The 19460-nt window shown below is 44.5% G+C and overlaps 2 protein-coding genes across 7 annotated transcripts; both read left to right on the top strand.

The window, feature by feature from the left end:
- Positions 1–178: 178 nt before the first annotated feature.
- Positions 179–7992, top strand: LOC133475387 (acyl-CoA dehydrogenase family member 11-like). 3 transcript variants are annotated; one of them, XM_061768153.1, is made up of 15 exons: positions 179–337; positions 1729–2018; positions 2949–3172; positions 3259–3358; positions 4112–4229; positions 4324–4466; positions 4551–4703; positions 5131–5225; positions 5310–5409; positions 6408–6548; positions 6619–6711; positions 7216–7323; positions 7415–7586; positions 7671–7737; positions 7830–7992. In XM_061768153.1, exons 2-15 carry the CDS (start codon positions 1746–1748, stop codon positions 7948–7950), a joined length of 1908 nt encoding a protein of 635 aa, XP_061624137.1. In that variant the 5' UTR covers positions 179–337; positions 1729–1745; the 3' UTR covers positions 7951–7992. The 3 variants fall into 3 exon arrangements, with proteins under 3 accessions (XP_061624137.1, XP_061624136.1, XP_061624138.1); XM_061768152.1 differs by having other exon boundaries at positions 6369–6548; XM_061768154.1 differs by lacking the exons at positions 5131–5225; positions 5310–5409.
- Positions 7993–8126: 134 nt separating this feature from the next.
- slc8b1 (solute carrier family 8 member B1) lies at positions 8127–19289 on the top strand. Of its 4 annotated transcripts, XM_061768157.1 has the most exons (16): positions 10295–10570; positions 12117–12339; positions 12766–12918; positions 13100–13152; positions 13450–13507; positions 14053–14158; positions 14230–14397; positions 14500–14613; positions 14683–14769; positions 15342–15472; positions 15530–15671; positions 16493–16614; positions 17278–17431; positions 17541–17621; positions 17818–17882; positions 18831–19289. In XM_061768157.1, exons 1-16 carry the CDS (start codon positions 10524–10526, stop codon positions 19011–19013), a joined length of 1887 nt encoding a protein of 628 aa, XP_061624141.1. In that variant the 5' UTR covers positions 10295–10523; the 3' UTR covers positions 19014–19289. The 4 variants fall into 4 exon arrangements, with proteins under 4 accessions (XP_061624143.1, XP_061624142.1, XP_061624139.1 ...); XM_061768159.1 differs by lacking the exons at positions 10295–10570; positions 12117–12339 and adding an exon at positions 8127–8914; XM_061768155.1 differs by having other exon boundaries at positions 10294–10570; positions 15342–15671.
- Positions 19290–19460: the final 171 nt, after the last annotated feature.

Here is a 19460-nt window from a genome sequence, read left to right as displayed (position 1 = left end):
GCATCTAATTCATGTTGTTTTTAAACATTTACTTAGACAACCTTTATTCAACGTGCAATGCATTTTAATTGAATTATTGTCTACGCACAGTTTTATTTTCATTATCTTTAAGCACAGTTAGCATCTTAACAGTGGCTTCCAATGATGTTTAAAAATGAAACGTCTCGTCTTTTATGAACCCTTTTGAATGTTGGTCACGATTGTAGTAGGGGCGCAGTATTTTTTCCCCGGTGGTACTTGGTGTTAAAAGTTTGAGAATCACCGACTTGAATGACAGCAAGTGGTTTTATTTTGGAAGTGAAGGTCTGGTAGACATAAACAGCAGGCGAACTCTTCGGTAAGCTGGCTTTTTTCCATCAACGTACTTTTTTACGTGTGACTTAATATAACATATGATATACAACATAACGTAAAGTCACCATATGAAAGGGGTATTCGTCAACGTAAGTGCAATAATCATGCGAAACCGAGTGCCTTTCTTCAACCAAATTGTTCGCTGAGTGCTCGTAAAGCTCGGCTAACTATCGGCAGAGAAGCTAATACCAATAGTCGTGTCAACTTTATTAGCAATAAAGTAGTGTGATATTTGAATGATAATGTTTCACGGCGCTAAGAATGACAAAAAATGAACTTTGACCCAGATTTGAACAGAACTTTAAGTTGCTGTTGTTTTTTCCAATATGAATTGTTGGCGCAAAACATTACAAAGTGTTGAATGAATAAATACAGGGAAAATGAAAGAAAGGTGACACAAATAGTTGTACAGTATCACTATCGTTATATTTTTAATAGTGAGTAACGAGTTTGACATAAGAAGTATGGTGACAGGGTGGTTAGCATGTCTGCCTCACAGTTATTAAGTTCAGTGTTCGAATCTCGGACTTGTCTGTGTTGAGTTGCATGTTCTCCCCGTGGTTGCGTTTGTTTTCAAAGGGTACAAGAGTTCAGTTTCTCCCATATAACAAAAACAACTGTGCAAATAAGGCTATAAGTGAAGATTAAAAGTTCTAAAAAAAAATAAAAAAAAAGAAGAAGAAGAAAGGTCAGTACGTATGAATGGTTGTCTAGTTTGTTTTATGTGCCCTGCGATTGACTGGCGACCAGTCCAGGGTGTGCCCCTCTCGCACCCAAAGTCTGTTACATTAGGCTCAACCCGAATCAGGTCAAACGTTATTTAAAAAAAATAATTTTTAAAAAATCTATAATTTTTCAATGACAACATCCTTGCAGATATCGACATACATTTTAAGGTCACACGGCACACATTGTAAGAATAAGTATGTCGCCACGAGACACAAGAAGGCACGCTCAATTACCACTCTACTCAAACTGTTTTCATTCATGTTTATGGTTTGATGTGTTTTTCATGCAAACAATGTCATGATGGCTCTTCAGGTTTTAAAAACTGCATGCAATGAACTAGTTTGCAGCTGCGTAAGAATACAGCGTCACAAGAAGGCACGCTCAGTTACCGCCATACATATTGTTTTCCATTTGCTAGTTTTATATTTATGGCCGAGAAGTGCTTTTCATACAAATATTTACCGGCACTGTTTAGCCTAGGTTACTAATAGACTACGGCACATTCTGACTTTCGGAACGGAACGACGACATAAACCGAAGACTCAAGTCAAGTCACCGAACATGTTCAGTTTCCCTCTACGCCTAAAATCATGTGGTAAATGGAATGAAGTAAAGTCTTTATTGTCTTCCCCCCCACCTCCTTAGACAGTGGACACAGAGCCATGTCAGCTTTAAGGTGCTGCCAGGCTGCTGGCTGCTGGCTGCAGGTGCGGCGTGGTGTCACCCGGCCCCCCGTCCGCATCAGATGTGTCAGTAGCCTCGAGGCAGGCTCAAGACCATCTGAGGAAGAGCAACTCTGGGAAACGGCGGCGGCAGCTCTGCCTGTTTCTGCGGCCAGGCTGGGATCTTTCTTTCAGGACAGACCTGTGCTCAAGAACCCTTTTCTGGAGGATGCCTTATTGAGGGGATACTTGAGGAGGCACCTGCCTCAAGAGGTGAGCAGAGAGCATGGAGACTATTGAATGTTAAATCACTGGGGTCCCCACAACTCAATGTGCAATACATAATATACTGCATAGCTATAATATGCATGTAAAATGTCATCACTGTAATCTTGAGCTCATCCACTCAACCAAAAATAGAATTTCTCAATTTTGGTTGTGATTTTTTTTTTTTCTTCTTAATTTTCATTCATTCGATTTTATTGAAAAGCGACTTTTCATTTTCTGGTGTTTCTTGCTTTAACTGCACTGAATCTTTTGTCTTTCTAATATTTCGTTTTTTTTAGCTAGAGTGCAGTGCCATAATATTACCAACAGCTCTCAATATGTTGCAGTCCAGTTCTACTACAAACTACAACCACAATGCAGTAGATCCTAGCTATTTGTGGTCCCTATCCCGCGCAAATAGCTCCTCATATATATATATATATATATATATATAAAATTGTTGAATTTTTGAAAAATGTTATTTTATTTTTAACTCCAAAATTCTTGAATAAGCATGGATAAACCACTCGTCAGTGTTCTGGGGTTGGTTCCCCTTTGAAAAAGAAAAATCAAAAAGAAAAAAAAAAATCTGCGAGAAGGTGCCAATGGAAGTATGCGGGGGTCCACTGTAATATATAATTCGACATTTTGTTGCTTTAACAGTTTCCTTCAAAGCCAAACATTATCTTTTGTGAAGGTAGAGAGTTTTAACACAGCACTGTATTAGAGGTCATCTCCATTGGACATTTGATTCTTAAGTGATCTTTTGCATACTAATGAGCTGCTTAAGGGCAAAGTTACGGTACACAGCTCCAAAATGGCAATACGTGTGTTAGATAAATGTTGGGTAAGATAAATCCAACAACGTGTGAGTTAACAACTGCGTATGTAAGACGATTTACACTCTATTCGGCATTTGCTTGTTTTTTTTCTTAGGCAGTGTTCGCAGACTTGTGTGCCTTTGGCAAGCGCGTGGTGACGGAGGTGGACCTGTGGGGCAGAGAGTGTGAAGTCACTCCCCCGCGGCTGACGCACTTTGACCCCTGGGGACGCAGAGTGGACCACATCGTGACCTCCCCGGCGTGGAAACGCATGAAAGTTCTGTCAGCAGAGGAGGGACTAGTCGCCATCGCCTATGAGAAGCGGTTTGGAGAGTGGAGGTTTTTTTTTTTTCCTCTTCGCTCAATTGAATAACCATTCTAGTCATTGACAAAGTGAGTTTGATCTAAGTGTGTTTTTGTTCCAGTCGAGTTTATCAAATGAGCAAGTTGTACATCTTCTCCCCGTCCTCTGGCCTCTACACTTGTCCCCTGGCCATGACTGACGGCGCTGCCAAAGTCATTCAGGTCAATCCCAGCTCACCTCCATGATAGATACAACAAAAATATCTTCCATTTTAGTTAGCTCACTAGGTTTCAAATGATTCTTCTCAAGCGGCCACACCACCCCTAAAGTCTTCTTCACTCGGTGTGCTTGCTGTTTTGACAGCCAGGTAACGTTTCCACAACTCGGACAAACGGGGAAACATTCCTCATTCTGGCCTCGTCACCGATGCGCTTTCTGCATGGTTAGAATTTGCACCCGAGACTCTAATGAGTTTTCTCCGGGCACTCCGGTTTCCTCCCACATCCCAAAAACATGCATGAATTGGAGACTCTAAATTGCCCGTAGGCATGACTGTGAGTGCGAATGGTTGTTTGTTCCTATGTGCCCTGCGATTGGCTGGCAACCAGTTCAGGGTGTACCCCGCCTCCTGCCCGATGACAGCTGGGATAGGCTCCAGCACGCACGCGACCCTAGTGAGGAGAAGCGGCTCGGAAAATGGATGGATGGATGGATGGACTCTAATGATGAGCATAAGCGACTAAGCGCTATTGAAAAATGCCAGCAGGTACAATGAACCTGCGTTTGCACCTGTTGCCATTCATTCAACAGCATTATGATTATCATCGATTGTATTCGCATACTGTGTCACATTTTTGTTTGATGGTGGGACGCAAGATTTTTCTAACACAATGTAATGTGCTTGGGCTCAATAAAGATTGGGAAACACTGATTTCGAGCAAGTAAATGTGATATGCGTGTGTGTCTACGTGAAGTCCATAGGTGTTCCTTGGCCTGTAGAAGAAGCCTACAGGCGACTAACCAGCCGTCAGCCTGAACATTTCTGGACATCAGGGCAGTGGATGACAGAAAGACAAGGAGGCTCAGATGTAGGTCAGTTGGAGTTATAATATTTCTGTCGATGGAAAAGCCACTTTTGTCTCGTTGCTTATTGCTTGTGTATGGGTGCGTGTGCGTTCGTGTTTAGCCGGTGGCACAGAAACAATGGCTGTACTCCAAACAGACGGCTGGTACAAACTTTATGGCTTCAAGTGGTTCACGTCAGCCACGGATGCAGACATGACTCTCACACTGGCCAGAGTGCGTGACAGAACAGGAGCAACGACACCGGTACTGCTTACACTCTGTGTGTGTGTGTGTGTGCGCGTGTGTTTGAGAATGACATTTCACGGATGGTCGTGTATGTGATTTCAGGGCAGCCGAGGTTTGTCTCTCTTCTACGCAGAGGTGAGTCGAGACCAAGATGGCTGTTTGAGAGGGATCGAAGTTCAGAGGCTGAAGGACAAACTCGGCACCAGACAGATGCCCACAGCCGAGTTACTGCTGGACGGCCTCCAGGCACACCGGGTCAGTCCCTTTACCACGGACGCCTGCACCGTCTGTCATCCATCGTGTACTGTAAAATCAATGCTTGACTAAAATAATATGTAGCTTTGATTAACATTGTTGCAGCTATACATTTAACATGATTATTATTGTGCTTGATGGTTATATCGGTGTTCAACCGCACCGCATCATATAGAGAGTTGTGTCTCATGTTTTGGTCACCTGATCGAGAAAAACAAAGGATTAGACACGCCTCTCAAAATGACCACCATATTGTTAAATGAATGTCTATAACAATGTCGATCAAAACACATCATTTTTAGAACGTTTGAAACATTGTTTTATTGGATCTCAATAGGTTGTGCAGGTGTGGCTGGTGGCTATACATTTCCGAATGAAATCCACATATGATAGATATTGTTATTCATTTCCGCTGCTTTATTCCCAGCTATCAGAAGAAGGACGAGGTGTGGCCTCCATAGCGAACATGCTAACTATAACCAGGATCCACAACAGCATCTCTGCAGCAGCAGCAATGAGAAGGCACAAGCCCTTGCATTACTTCCTGTCTAACTTTACTCTCTTTTGCGCCAAGTAAGAAGATGAATAATATTTATGTTCTCACAGGGTGGTCCATTTAGCGCGTGACTATGCCACTCGCCGCTCTGCTTTCGGAAAGCTTATTAAAGAGCACCCGCTGCACATGCAGACCCTTGCCAGGATGGAGGTGAAGTTAGCACCGAGGCACAATGAACCAATCACATTCACTCATGTTCAATGGGAGTCAGCACACACCTGCGGCAATTTCAAGTGACTCAGATGCTTGAAGGCTTTTCCTGACATTTTTGTAGTCGCATCTTACAGCACAGGCAGCTTCCACAGCATCAGAGGGATAAACATTGTTCAAAGGTGCCAGTCAGGACAAGGCTACAAAAGAATTTCCAAATAAATATACAACGGAACACAGTCAAGACAGTCATCATCAAGCGGGGAAAATATGGCACAACATTGACATTTCCAAGAACTGGATGTGCCTCCAAAAGACAAGAAGAAAACTGGTCAGGAGGGTTACCAAGAGGCCGACAGACAACGACATTTAAGGAACTGAAGGAATTTCTGGCAAGTAGTGGCTGTTTCGTATATGTGACAACAATCTTCCATCTTCTTAGGTCCTGGCTATAAGTAGGGTGGAAAGACAAAAGCCTTATTTTACAAAGAAAAACATCCAAGCCCGACAACATTTTGCAAAAACACATTTGAAATGTCCCAAAAACGTGGAAGAATATGTTACGGTCCACTTTTTGGACACAATTCCAAACTTTGTGCACAAACACAACACTGAACACCATACCTACAGTGAGCAGCATCTTGCTTTGGGGCTGTTTCTTTTTTTCCAGCGGAGACTGGCACCTTAGTCAAGGTGGAGGGAATGAGAACCAGTTTAAAACAAGTGAACTTGATTTGGGGTTAATCAAAGGCCCTATAAATGGTGGCAGTGTTGTGCTGACCCTCATTTGACATGAGTTTGAATGTTATAACAGGTTGTGCACTGCTGTGCAACCCGCTTGAATTGTCTTGCTTTCTTTTTTTCCAATTATGTTGTACAGGTTATAAGTCCTACTAATGGTGGACAATGATTTATCTTGGTCTTGTTTCTTACATCACAAAAACCTGGCACTTGAGCAGGGGGTGTGCAGACTTTCTATATGCTTGCGACGCACGCAGGTGGAGACCCGTGGAGCTTTCCTCCTGGCGATGGACGCGTGTCGCCTGCTGGGACGAGAGGAGAGCGGCATCGCCACCCAACTTGATACGCACCTCTTACGTCTGCTCACACCTGTTGTCAAACTCTACACCGGTAAACAGGTGAGAATGTATACTTTGTGTTAGCCAACGCTTATCTGATGAGTCAGGACTCTGAGCTCGTTCATTTCAGGCAGTCGCCGTGTTGTCGGAGGGTTTGGAGAGCTTTGGCGGGCAGGGCTACATCGAGGACACGGGGCTGCCAGGACTGCTTCGAGATGCACAGGTGAAAAAGATTTGCTTCCGACAGTGTAATAAGCTCCTACACATAAACACAACAAATTACAACCTGATTCACATCCAATTGTCCATAGGTGAGAACGTGAGTGTGAATGGTTGGTTTTCTATTCGTCCCCCCGTGATTGACAGACCCTAAGGAGGATATGCGGTATACAAAAAGCATGGATGGATGTTTTGAATGTAATACAGTAGTCGTAATTGTAATGAATGACTGTCAAAATTCCCATAAACTTAAACGCAACAGTCTGCGATCGACAGCAGCATGTCATTTAAAATTGTCTCATTATTCTCCCAAAATTCGTTGATACTCTTGTAATCTTTCTACTCTCTGTATGACATCATGCCTATTTGGAATAATTCCTACATACTGTATGTCTTATAAAAACCGAGTTGATAAATTCAAATCTGTGTACGGGAAAACAAACTCATGCTGATTATAATGTAACCTTCCCTATGGCGATAATACATTTGATGCTTATTTTGTGTTTAGGTGCTGAGCATATGGGAAGGGACAACAAATGTTTTGTCCCTGGACGTGCTGCGCTCTGTGGCTCGAAGTTCAGGAATGGTTCTCCACGCTTATTTCACCCATGCCAAAGTAAGAAGAACACATCAAAACGAGTCCACCGACTGTAAAGGCCACGACCGAGTTATACTGCGTGTGTGTGTGTGTGTGTGTGTGTGTGGAGTCCCTGCTCGCAGGCGCTTCAAGCGTCTCCTCTTTGGGCCCAGCTGGGAGAGCAGTAGACGGGGCTCTCTCTGAACTAGAAGGCTTTGTCCAGGAGGCAGCCACCAGAGCGCCGAGCTATCTGGAACTCGCAGCCAGAGACTTGGCGTACAGCCTGGCTCGCATCTATACGGGTACATGAAGAATGCAAACACACATTACAGCACATTACACTGACATCCACTAACTGCACACATCCTTCTCCTTCTTAATCATAGGTGCCCTTCTCATTGACCATGCAAGTTGGAAAGGAGCGTCTCCAGCTGACATCTACGCAGCTCTCAGGTGAAACAAAAAAAAATGAGGAGAAAAATCAAACCGAATGAAGAAAAAAACAAACCATTTAGAATCTTTTTTTTTTAATATTGCCTCATCAGGTGGTGTGAACAGGACTTATGCATCGTGGCATCCAACAAGGCGAGAGGATGCTACGATGCTAACTGTCAAGGACTCGATTCAGCACTTGTGTACGACCAAGCGACCGATGGCGAAAACTGATGCGTACTGTAATTGGAATGATTAAACAGTACTTCAGCTTTATTAATGACACTTTATTATATCATGCACTTTTTAGATAGCAGTTACTCAGCAAATGAAAACCACATTGATTTGCATGGCCAATGGAAGTGGTCTGTGAAGCAATTACAGTAAATAATATTTCTTACACATGAATACTGTATAACGTAACGCATTTCACTGTGTCTTTCCACACTTGGATTTAAAAAATGCTGGCGCTTGTACAGGTGGAGCACCTGGTGAAGTTCAACAGCCGTGGCGCCTTCAAAAGCATTGAAGACGTGGACATATCACGTCAGTTTGTATGTTGTACATGCGTTATTGTGGTCCTCCGTTGCTTAGATCATATGGTCTTTTTGTTTCATTCGAAATCATGCTATATGTTTCACAACACAAATGATGTGACTATTTTTAAACATGAAATGTTTCCGTGTATACAGTAGTGTATTGCTGTAGTTATGGGAAGCATTGACTTTACGAGAAGTCATTGAAGGAAGCACACGTAGTTGGTGTATTGGTAGGCGGAGCTTTCTCTGAGGTGTCGAGGACGTTTTTAACAGCACTCGCATGTGTAAAACCTGCCAAAGAATCAAGCCACACGTCTGCGTCAATGTGCAGCTATACACAATATCGACTTTCATAGTTTAAATGCCTAGCGACACTGTTTTTAGTTCCGTTTTAGCAGAAAACCGGATACGACCGCCGTCTTCTTCAGTGTAGCTGTCACCAGAATGGACGTGACTCCTAGATAAAAACAACAACAACGAAGCAACAAGTCATGTCTGTGGCGTCTCTGCTGCCTCTCCTGGTCGGGACATTGCTGCCCCAGCAAGCCGCCTCGGACTTCTCTGTCCACGCGACCCGGACAGGTGTGGAAGTAGACGCAGGGTCCTTAAACGCCTCACTGGCCGTCACGTCTGAGACAAACAACGACGACGACGACGAGGTTGGTGAGATAAGAAGTGAACATGAACTGGCGCTCCTCGTGTCGCATTCAGGGGCCACATTCCGTGTGTGTTGAGGTTCAACCTGGCGCCTTGTCAGCAGCTTTTGGTCACATGACCACAGGCACGAAAAACGACGATTGAAATCATGTACAGTGCTTTTTTTGGGGGGGGGGGGGTATGTTAACACCTACCAATGCACAGTACATGTACTTTGCACTTAACATTATGCAGTAAATTAGTTCCTGTAATAATACGATAAAATGCAACAAATACACAGTATATCTAAATAATGTCGGTATCATGCAAAAGAATAAAAATATAACCAGAAAAGTGACCTCCGAATTAGGATATCTGCTGTACAATATCTTCGATACAGTATGATTTACACCTTCACATTAAATAACATTTGAATAATAAAAAAAGCAGGTCAAGAACATACAAATGGAGTTTGTGCACTGTTATCCCCTGTAAAATTAACAATGAATAAATATAAATTAATAAATTAGTTAACTACTTCCATTCATACACAAATTATTAGTATTATTTCTGTAATATATATATATATATATATAGCAATATGTGATACTACACTGTTGGCAAATGCAAACTACTTTACTAGTTTCATAAATATACACAAGAGGAAATATGTTATTTTGCCAACAAGCTCATGAAACCTTCTTCAACTTTGAAATTGAATATTTGATATGCATATAAGTCATGATTAATTAGCGCACAATTAATTAAACAGAGCATCTTCTTTTGCTTTGGGCTTGTCCCGCTAGGGGTCGCCACAGCGCGTCCTCCTTTTCCACGTCAGCCTATCTGCTGCATGCTCCTCTCCAGCAACACCAAGTGCCCTCATGTCTTCCCTCACGACATCCATCAACCTTCTCCTTGGTCTTCCTCTCGCTCTCTTGCCCGGCAGCTCCATCCTCATCATCCTTCTACCAATATGCTCACTCTCTCTCCTCTGGACGTGGGCAAACCATCCAAGTCTGCTCTCTCGCTAACTTCCATCTCCAAAACATCGAACCTCGGCCGACTCTCTGATGAGCTCATTTCTAATTTGATCCAACCTGGTCACTCCGAGAGCGAACCTCAACATCTTCATGTGCTCTGCTTCCTGTCGCCTCTTCAGTGCCACGGTCTCTCATCCGTCCATCCTGGCTGGCCTCACCACTGTTTTCTAAACTTTGCCCTTCGTCCTAGCAGAGACTCTTCTGTCACATAAGACACCTGAGACCTTCCTCCAGCCGTTCCAACCCGCTTGGACCCGTTTCTTCACTTCCTGACCACACTCCCTATTGCTCTGGACGGTTGACCCCAAGTATTTCAAGTCCTCCACCCTCGCTATCTCTTCTCCCTGTCGCCTCACTCTTCCCCCACCACCCCTCTCATTCATGCACTTATATTCTGTCTTACTTCGGCTAATCTTCATTCCTCTGCTTTCCAGTGCAAGCCTCCACCTTTCTAACTGTTCCTCCACCCGCTCCCTGCTTTCACTGCAGATCACAACGTCATCTGCGAACATCACGGTCCACGGGGATTCCAGTCCAACCTCATCTCCATCACCACTGCAAACAGGAAGGGGCTCAGGGCTGATCCCTGATGCAGTCCCACCTCCACCTTCAATTCCTCTGTCACACCTCACCGCTGTACATGTCCTGTATTATTCTAACATACTTGTGTGCCACTCCAGACTTCCGCCTGCAGTACCCTAGTTCCTCTCTGGGTGCTCTGTCATAGTCTTTCCCGAGATCACGGGTGTCAAAGAAATGTTTGTCTCGGGCCACATTGTACTTAAGATTTGCCTCAGAGGGCCATTAGAACAGCGAAACCATATAAATGTTTAATCACCAAATCATATGATTACCATTACACAACAAATTGAGGGACAACTCAACCAGTTCAGGGTGTACCCCGCCTCCTGCCCGATGACAGCTGGGATAGGCTCCAGCACGCCCGCGACCCTAGTGAGGAGAAGCGGCTCAGAAAATGGATGGATGGATGGATGAGGGACAACTAGTTTTGAAATCAGAAGACAAGGATAATAGATTGTTCAAGTATTGTTTAAGTTGCTGTAGAAGAAGGGTTTGGTCACAGAAAAAAAGCAATATCTCAACACTATTGTTTATTATCATGACAATTTGGAATTTGGGTACAGATCATAGCAAAAATCACGGACGTTGACGAGCACGATTTGCTTTTGCGGGCCACATAAAATGTCATCAGGACCAACTGCCTTTCCATTTTGCATCCTCTTTAATGCCTTTCTAACTTCCCCCTTCCTAATCATTGCCACTTCCTGCTCCGCCACACTTGCCTCTTCTACTCTCCCTTCTCTCCCATTTTCCTCAGTCATCAACTCCTCGAAGTATTCTTTCCATCTACGTAGCACACTACTGGCACCAGTCAACATATTTCCATGGCTATCCTTAATCACCCTAACCTGCTGCACATGCTTCCCATCTCTATCCCTCCGTTTGGCCGACCTGTATTGAAGGAACCTGTGTTTTAAAATCTCCTATTGCTCCCGTGGTTCCACGCGTGCTCGTTTTGGTGAAAGAACTTCGTTCACAACAATGTATCAAAACCAGCCAATTGATTCCTGACAGAGGAGTCTATACATTTTGCAGGGCTCTGGGTCCGCAACTACCCCTATCTTATCCTTGGCAGATAAAGTCGTGATTCTACCCCAGACTTATACAATGTTTCAAACGGGCCGGTATGGAATCGCTGTCGTCCGATTGGTCCGTAATCTGACGTCATCGTTGTTCTGGAGAAGGATGACTATCTGATCTGGCTCCAGACGCCGCCTCCGGGCGTCGTTTATAGTAGCTTCCCGCAGTTCCTTTCTGCGATGGGGGGGGCCTTCCTGCAATATACTCCTACCCCCTATACACATCCTCGCTTATCTTCCAAACTAGTTATCCCATGAAACTCTATATTATATTCTATGACATATTCGAATATGAAGTATTCTATATTCCCTTCGGTATAGATCCTTTTCTCCTTCTTTAGTGTCCAACGCGGCATGCATGTCATCACACGCCTCTTGTTTGGCCTTTGCCCCTGTGTCGCATCTCAATGTATTCCTTCCGCCTTTCCTCGCTCCTCTCGGTGTCCCACTTCTTTTTCCTTGTATGATTTCCTGTACTGTGGGGTTCCACCAGCAAGTCTCCTTCTCTCCTTTCCTGCCAGAAGATACACCAAGTACTCTCCTGCCTGCCTCTCTGATCACCTCGGTCGGAGTGGTCCGGTCTTCCGGAAGCTCCTCCCGTCCACCGGGAGCCTGTCTCAACGCTTCCCGAAAAGCTGCACAACACTGGTTCCACCACACGGTTCTTTGCTCTGCCTTTTGTCCTCCCCACCACCAGAGTCATCTTACACACCCCCATCCTACGCTGTCCAGCACAAGCTTACGGTCGGTAACCTGCTTCAGATGACATCGTCTGCACAAGATGTAATCTTCCTGCGCGCTTCTACCGCCGCTCTTGTCTGTCCACTACAGCCATTTGCATCCTTTTGGCAAAGTCTACCACCATCTGTCCCTCCAAGTTCCTTTTCCCGGATGCCGACCTCACCCATGACTTCGTCATCACCCCTATTACCTTCACCAACATGTGCATTACACTCTGCACCAATCACGACTCTCTCTGTGTCTGGGATGCTCAGAACTACTCGGTCTGGCTCCTTCCAGACTTCCTCGTTCACCTGTCGGTCACGTCCTACCTGTGGCGCATAGCCGCGAAGGGCTGCATTCATTGCATTCATGAATTAAACAAAGAATACAGGGAAATAATATTGACTTGCCTCCGTTTATACTGTGTATATACTTGTGTGCGTTCAGTGCGATAACGTGATGAACGTCAGCGCTGCAGACCGCTGTGCATTCGTCAAGCGCACACCCGACTGCAGCATCGAAGACGGCTTCGTCAACTATCTTCAAGTGGCCTTCTGTCTGCTTCCTCCCGAGCTCACACCCCTCACAGTCATTCTATGTGTAAGTCCCGTGCGTGCGCCGTTTGAGGAAGTTTGGGAAACTTACATTTGGGGTTTTTCTTTTTTTGACGTCACGCATTGCTCCACGATGAAGAAAGACCCTCTTGTGAGCGGCGTAAACACCCTCGCACTGTTTCTAATACATCCTTTTTTTGTCATGTCTGTTTTACGATTCTCCACAGATGATATGGCTGTGCTTTTTGTTCGTCATACTTGGCCTCATCGCATCGAAATTGTAAGTGTCTCCCTTATGTGCAAAGTGTCGTGTGTCCCGTCAGGTTTCTTTATTGATTCTGTCCATCCACGTAGCGTGGGAATTGACCTCTTTCATCGTGTGACTGCTCCTTGGGTCACATGTGCATCGTTGCACTGGAACGGTTTCGTTTGTTTCACTTCACTGCTGTGACTTTGGAAGTGGACTTTGTTCTGCTTTTCTACTTCAGCCCCACCGACCACGAGCTCTTGTGTATTTCATAAAAAGACATCTTTTTGGAATGAATTGTTAACACGTTGTCTCTGTCTTTCTCGACAGTTTTTGTCCCAACCTGTCCGCCGTCTCCACAAGTCTGCATCTCACGCACAACGTCGCTGTATCCTTCATCTCCAGCCCCCTCTCCGTTTTATGAATTCAATCCAAAATCCAAAACACTATTCACAGGATACAGACATAGTTACAACTTTGTAATCTACTAGTAGCCTAAGTAAGGTGTTATTTACATTTGGGTAGTGCATTTGTTTATTATAGTGAAGAAAATGTGTAAAGGCGGGGGTTGTCCTTAAATGTCACCGACAGGAGATTGTTGGATTTCTCTTATTATAAAAAACAGACACAAAAGGAATGAAGACGCTGGTTTCTTTTTCTCATGAGGAGGGCGTACGGGAGATTGTTCAGATCACAGCCCCCCCCCCCCCCCCCCCCTCGCTCCTGCATTTATTTGAAATAGGAGCGATTTACAAATCATAATGTTCTAAGCAATAAGACACGACACATAATATTGGACCAACACCTGTCACGTCCCGATCACGTCCTTGGTCCAGGCGCCCTTCCATCGGATGATGCCGAGTCCAGAACAGACCAAAAAGTTTGGTGTCCATATTGCCGAACCATCTGTCCTTGACTAACGTTTGTGTCGAGGGCGTGACTTTCCTCGCTCTCGGTAATGGCGCTCCGGACATCTTCAGTGCCATAGCGGCGTTTTCCCACCCTCACACCGCCGGGCTGGCAGTCGGAGCATTATTCGGTATTCGGACACACGATAAGGTATCAATCTGAACCGTGCAAATGATCCACTTTGTCTGTCACCGCCGGTAGGCGCCGGTATATTTGTCACTACGGTTGTCGCGGGCAGCGTGGCCCTGGTCAAACCTTTCGCCGTAGCGTCCCGTCCTTTCTTGCGTGACGTCATCTTCTACATGGTGGCGGTGTTCTGGACTTACCTCATCCTGTACAGAGGAACAAGCGCTCTGGGAGAAACACTGGGTACACACACGCAAAGGCTCGATTTTGCACAATAACACCTTCCTTGCCTTGACTTCTTTTGCAACATGAATAACATTTACGCGTTTGTTTGTTTGTTTGCAGGGTACCTGGGCCTCTACGTAGTGTACGTCTTGACAGTAATCATCAGTGCCTACGTCTACAGCCGACTAAAACGTTTGCGCAGCGCATCGATCGACGGCGTTGCGCATATTCAAGGTTCATCACACGAACGAACGCACACGAAGCGACACAAATTCCTTCCTTCATGGCTCGTTTCCTGTGTAGCGGGGTTTGAGTCGTCGGACACGTACGACGACGACGACGACGACGACGTTCCCCGTCTGCTAGCTGGGACGGATCAACAGGAATATGGTGGGAAAAAGCGGACCCTCCTATTAACGCGTGTCGAAACAAAAAGTTAAGGATATTCTGCTTTCGGGTGAAATTTCCAGATGAAGCCAAAAGGGCGACGTAACTGAATTGGAGCCGCCTCTCGAAACTTTTCACTCTGGCCTCCGAGCGTGCACGGCTTTTCTCCGGCTACTCCGGCTTCCTCCCACCCTCCAAAACAAGCGCAGTCGCTTGATAGACGACTCTTAAGTCGACGAGGACGTCCGCTTCAATGCCTTTCTGTGACACCTCCAGTGTCTCCTCTTTCTTGCGCCCTGCTGCTGACCAGTAACTGAATCCTATTCAGATTGTTTGTTCGTTTTCTGCACTGTCAATCTGAAATAATGTCCTGATTTTTTTTTGAATAAAAGGTTCATTGAAAAAAAGGATCAAGAACCTCCTGATAACGTTTCCATCCATTTTTTAATGTCATTGTTAGTTGCACGCCGGCGGCACGCTGAAATGTCACCTGAAAGCTGAAAATCACGAGCTGTGTTTGTTCATATTCAACAGCATTATTATTGATTGATTGATTGATTGATTGATTCCATCAGAGTCTGAGTACAGGCCACTCCTGCAATACACCGAGTCCACTCGCCAGATCTTGCTGAGCTCCATCAACCCAGTGGACAACAGGAAGTGGAGGAGGAAAAACTGGAAGTGGAGAGTCCTCAAAGTATTGAAGGTGTGCCAAATACAGACACACACAAAGTCCCAAGTGCGCCGACGCTTTCTCTCTCAGGCCCCTGTGGAGGTCGTGCTGTTGCTGTGCATCCCTGTTGTGGATCACGATAAAGAAGACAAGAACTGGAGGCGACCTCTGAACTGTCTTCATCTGGTCACGGGCCCGCTCACGTGCGTCCTCGCCTTTCAGTCTGGAATTTGTAAGTGCAAAGAGGAAATGACTTATTTACTGAAAGATTGTCCGGATCTCATGTGCTGGCCACTGTGGAGATTTGTTTTCGTGTGTATTTTGGGAAATCTCTGCATGAATTGTTATTTGGATTAGCAACTTTAATGCATACCTGTAATACAAAGTCGGAGCACAAAAAAAGGAAACGAGCTCTCCCAGCTCCTGAAATTGTCCGTCCGCCATCTAACACACACACAAATAAGTCAAAATCACTCAATGTTTTATACAAAATGAGTTTGAACAATGCATTCCTAGTTATATATACCATCCATCCATCCATTTTCTACCGCTTATCCGAGGTCGGGTGGAGGTAACCGGGGGGATCGGCCACCGCCCAGCTCGCACTGCACCCGACCCCTACGGCCCCTCCCACAGGCGGTGAGCCCACGGGAAGGGGGACGACCCACGTTAGCCTTTCGAGGCCCGGCTCCAGAGGGGGGCCCCGGTGACCCGCTTCCGGGCCAGGAAAAACCGAGTCCATCGTTTGTCGCCATCATAAGGGGGTTTTGAGTTATATATATATATATATATATATATATATACACTACATAAAAATAAAAAAAAAAAAAAAAAACAAACTTGGGATATTAGGCTCTCAGGATGAAACTAAAATGCACTCCAACCTTTACTGGTAAATTTGATTTGACCTTCTCTAAACTTTTGAATGTCCGAGTCTCCGATGTTCTCTAACAAGGAGCAGAGCTGCAAAATTCACAATCCGAATATCTCCAACTTTTTGTGAGTCGTCTGTTTGGATTTTGGTCTTTCAATGCACCTGCGTTTTCTGTCTAGTTGGAGATTATTTGATTGGGGGCCAGTTTCCTCTGTGGCTGCTCACTCTCCTCGTGGGACTCTTCCTTTGTGCCATCGTGTTCTGCAGCACCACCAATGAGTGCGCCCCCAGATATCACTCAGTAAGTGTGTGTCAAAACCTTTTCCTCCGACGGAAAAATAGAAGGAAGCAAGGGCTTTGAATGGAATGGATTAAACGACTGTTTTGATATTACTGTATAGTTATTTTGAAAAACAACTTTCTGGTAAAGGTGATAAGGCAAATCCCGTATCCCACTGGAATCGATGGGCCCCTCCGCTGAGCACCAGCCAAATCTCCAAATCTCATCTGCGCATTCAGAACAGAAACATGAGCAAACCTTTTTCGAAGTAGTTACTTGAGGATCTTTGATGTCGCAACTTGACAGAGCAGAAAGTGCTGGAAAACAGTTTGGCCTCAGAAGTGGAATTCTCTTTATTGCCCATTTGTGTGTGTGTGTGTGTGTGTGTCTTTGCAGATGTAGAAAAGCGCTATATCAATTCAGTTTATGACCAGTAGTAGTTGTCGCCGTGATGCAAATCCTTCCACCTTTTTGACACCCATCCTTTTTCATAGCTTTGCAGGTCGTATCAAATATTATGTTTAGTATACGCCGTGGGCCCCCCCAAAAATGCTCGCAACTGGCCCTCGGGTTGTACTTTGGACACTTTTAAGTTTCTGTCCAAAATCCACAGAGTTACACCTCAACCTTCCTTTGTTCCCAATCCAACACGGTGTTTGAATACATCTGATATTGTTTTGGCAGGTCTTCGCTCTTTTGGGCTTCGTGGTGAGCGCAGTGTTGATCAGCGCGGCGGCGTCCGAAGTGGTCAGTATTCTGCACATGCTCGGCGTGGTGCTGAGTCTCAGTAACACTGTGCTGGGCTTGACTCTGCTGGCGTGGGGCAACAGCATAGGAGGTGAGCCCGATCAAAGTGTTTGCATGTGCATTTGATACAGAGATACAAAAAAAAATAAATAAAAAAAAGACTCTTCTTTAATAATCACAGCCACTTTATTTTTTGTTAGACTGTTTTTCAGACATCACCCTCGCACGGCAAGGTTACCCGAGGATGGCCATATCGGCCTGCTTTGGGGGCATCATTTTCAGTATCCTTATTTTCACCGCACGTTGCTGAGATCTCATTTTGGAACTTTGGGTTTGACGTCAAAAAATGAATATGAGACGATACATCTACCGACCAGCTTTCATTTGCAACAATTGACGGTCTAAAGGAAAAGTACGACGAGAGCAAAGGCAATCGCGTGTTTATGTTTGGGTGCACCTTAACTGCATCGCCACCAGACATGTTATTCGGGGTGGGGTTGGGCTTGCTGGTGCAGAGGATCAAAACACACTCTGAAGTGCAGGTAAAACACACAGAACTTGCACAATGTAATGACATCCAATACAAGCGCTATATCATTAAAAAACAAAATACGTTGAATTACTGTGGTTTGTTGATTACACTTCTACACGCGAACTCCGCGTCCATCCATCTGTACCGGTGCTTCTTGACTGTTGTCAATCTGCATCTTACTATTGGTGCCAAGTCAACAACAATTAAGAAAACATGTCAAAAAATAGCCTTTAAAAACACATTGATAGTAAAACCCTCCCACTCCAAAAAAGAAAAAAAACAACATAATTGACACCCACTGAAAATATTTATAATCACCTATATGAATAGTTTCAAATGTAAATATACCACAAACTCATCTTACATTATCCTAAAAAATGCCTTACAGATGATTTTATATAAAACAGCACAAAAAAATGTACACATGTGCATGCTTAACTTCCACTAACAACCCAAGCTAAACTGAGATACAAAGATGTTAGTCTCTCAGTTGAGATGGACCACTTCAACATACTTCCTTGACACCAATCAGCACTTTCCTACTGGCCAGGGCTTTGGCACTACACTATTTTGTGGCAGCTAAGAGTTTTCTAGAAGGAGCTCAAAAAAGTTTTGCACCAAATGGCTAAGGGAAGAAAAAATATCAAATGCTGCCTTTCGGGGTACGTTATAAACAAATGAGGATGAACCCGACACTTGCACATACTGTACAAATGTGAAGCTATAACAAAAAAAAAATAATTTTTATTATTATTATTTTTTTTAAACTAACTGTCCTGTCCGTGAGCCACCAGTTGAGAAGAACTGTTCAACGATTCCAACTCATCTGTGCACAAGCTGAGCATTTTTACCAATGTGATGGAAGAACATTTGATTTTACAGTATTTGGATATCATTGTCATAAGCGTTGTGCCTGGTCAGTGCATTTTTTTTAAACCACTGTTGTTTTCCTTCTTAGCTGGAACCAGAGGGACTGCTGACATGGATACTGGCAGGTTCTCTGGGTTTGTCTTTGGTGCTGTCTTTTGTCATCGTTCCACTGAGCCACTTCCACTTGGGTCGACCCTATGGCATTTTCCTCCTCATCTTCTACTCCGTTTTCCTCATCATTGCTCTGCTCACGGAGTTTGGCATCATCTAAGCGCCGTAGACGCCGGCCTCACACGAGGGATGTGAACCATCGAACCAATGTTTTTATACTCAACTTGACTGCTGTGTTTTATTGAAGGAACAAAGCAGTTTTTACTTGAGAAGGCCAGAACACGATTGTGTTGGCAATGTGGGTGTCCAGAGAGAGGACACATGTAAAGTCAATTCAGCATTTTGTCTTTTAAACTATGCAATAACCTAATGTACTGTACATGACAATCAAGTTAATTGAGTGTAATTAAATATGGGGACAACATTATGCCTTTCACATATTGTTACATTTCAGCATTTTTAATACTGTTCAAATATGTTACCACCAGCCAAAAATGCTTCAATGCCTTTCTGAAAGATTTCTTCAAAATCTCTTTACTCGGTCAAGTACAGCACTAACGTACTAGTTCTATAAAAGTAGAATGTTTTCAGTAAGTGCTTGTGGAGT

The sequence above is a fragment of the Phyllopteryx taeniolatus genome, chromosome 3 (genome assembly GCF_024500385.1).
Source record: "Phyllopteryx taeniolatus isolate TA_2022b chromosome 3, UOR_Ptae_1.2, whole genome shotgun sequence".
NCBI lineage: Eukaryota > Metazoa > Chordata > Actinopteri > Syngnathiformes > Syngnathidae > Phyllopteryx > Phyllopteryx taeniolatus.
The sequence above is the reverse complement of the archived record's forward strand: the minus strand, read 5'-3'. Positions and strand labels throughout refer to the sequence as shown.

Excerpts from the sequence above, each read along its gene's own strand:
- LOC133475387 (XM_061768152.1), top strand. The coding sequence starts at position 1,746 with ATGTCAGCTTTAAGGTGCTGCCAGGCTGCTGGCTGCTGGCTGCAGGTG. Across the intron at positions 3,359-4,111 it reads GCGCTGCCAAAGTCATTCAG|TCCATAGGTGTTCCTTGGCC; the intron begins GTCAATCCCAGC and ends GTCTACGTGAAG. Across the intron at positions 6,549-6,618 it reads AACTCTACACCGGTAAACAG|GCAGTCGCCGTGTTGTCGGA; the intron begins GTGAGAATGTAT and ends CGTTCATTTCAG.
- slc8b1 (XM_061768155.1), top strand. The coding sequence starts at position 10,524 with ATGCAGTCCCACCTCCACCTTCAATTCCTCTGTCACACCTCACCGCT. Across the intron at positions 14,159-14,229 it reads GGCAGTCGGAGCATTATTCG|GCGCCGGTATATTTGTCACT; the intron begins GTATTCGGACAC and ends CACCGCCGGTAG. Across the intron at positions 16,615-17,277 it reads GCGCCCCCAGATATCACTCA|GTCTTCGCTCTTTTGGGCTT; the intron begins GTAAGTGTGTGT and ends TTGTTTTGGCAG.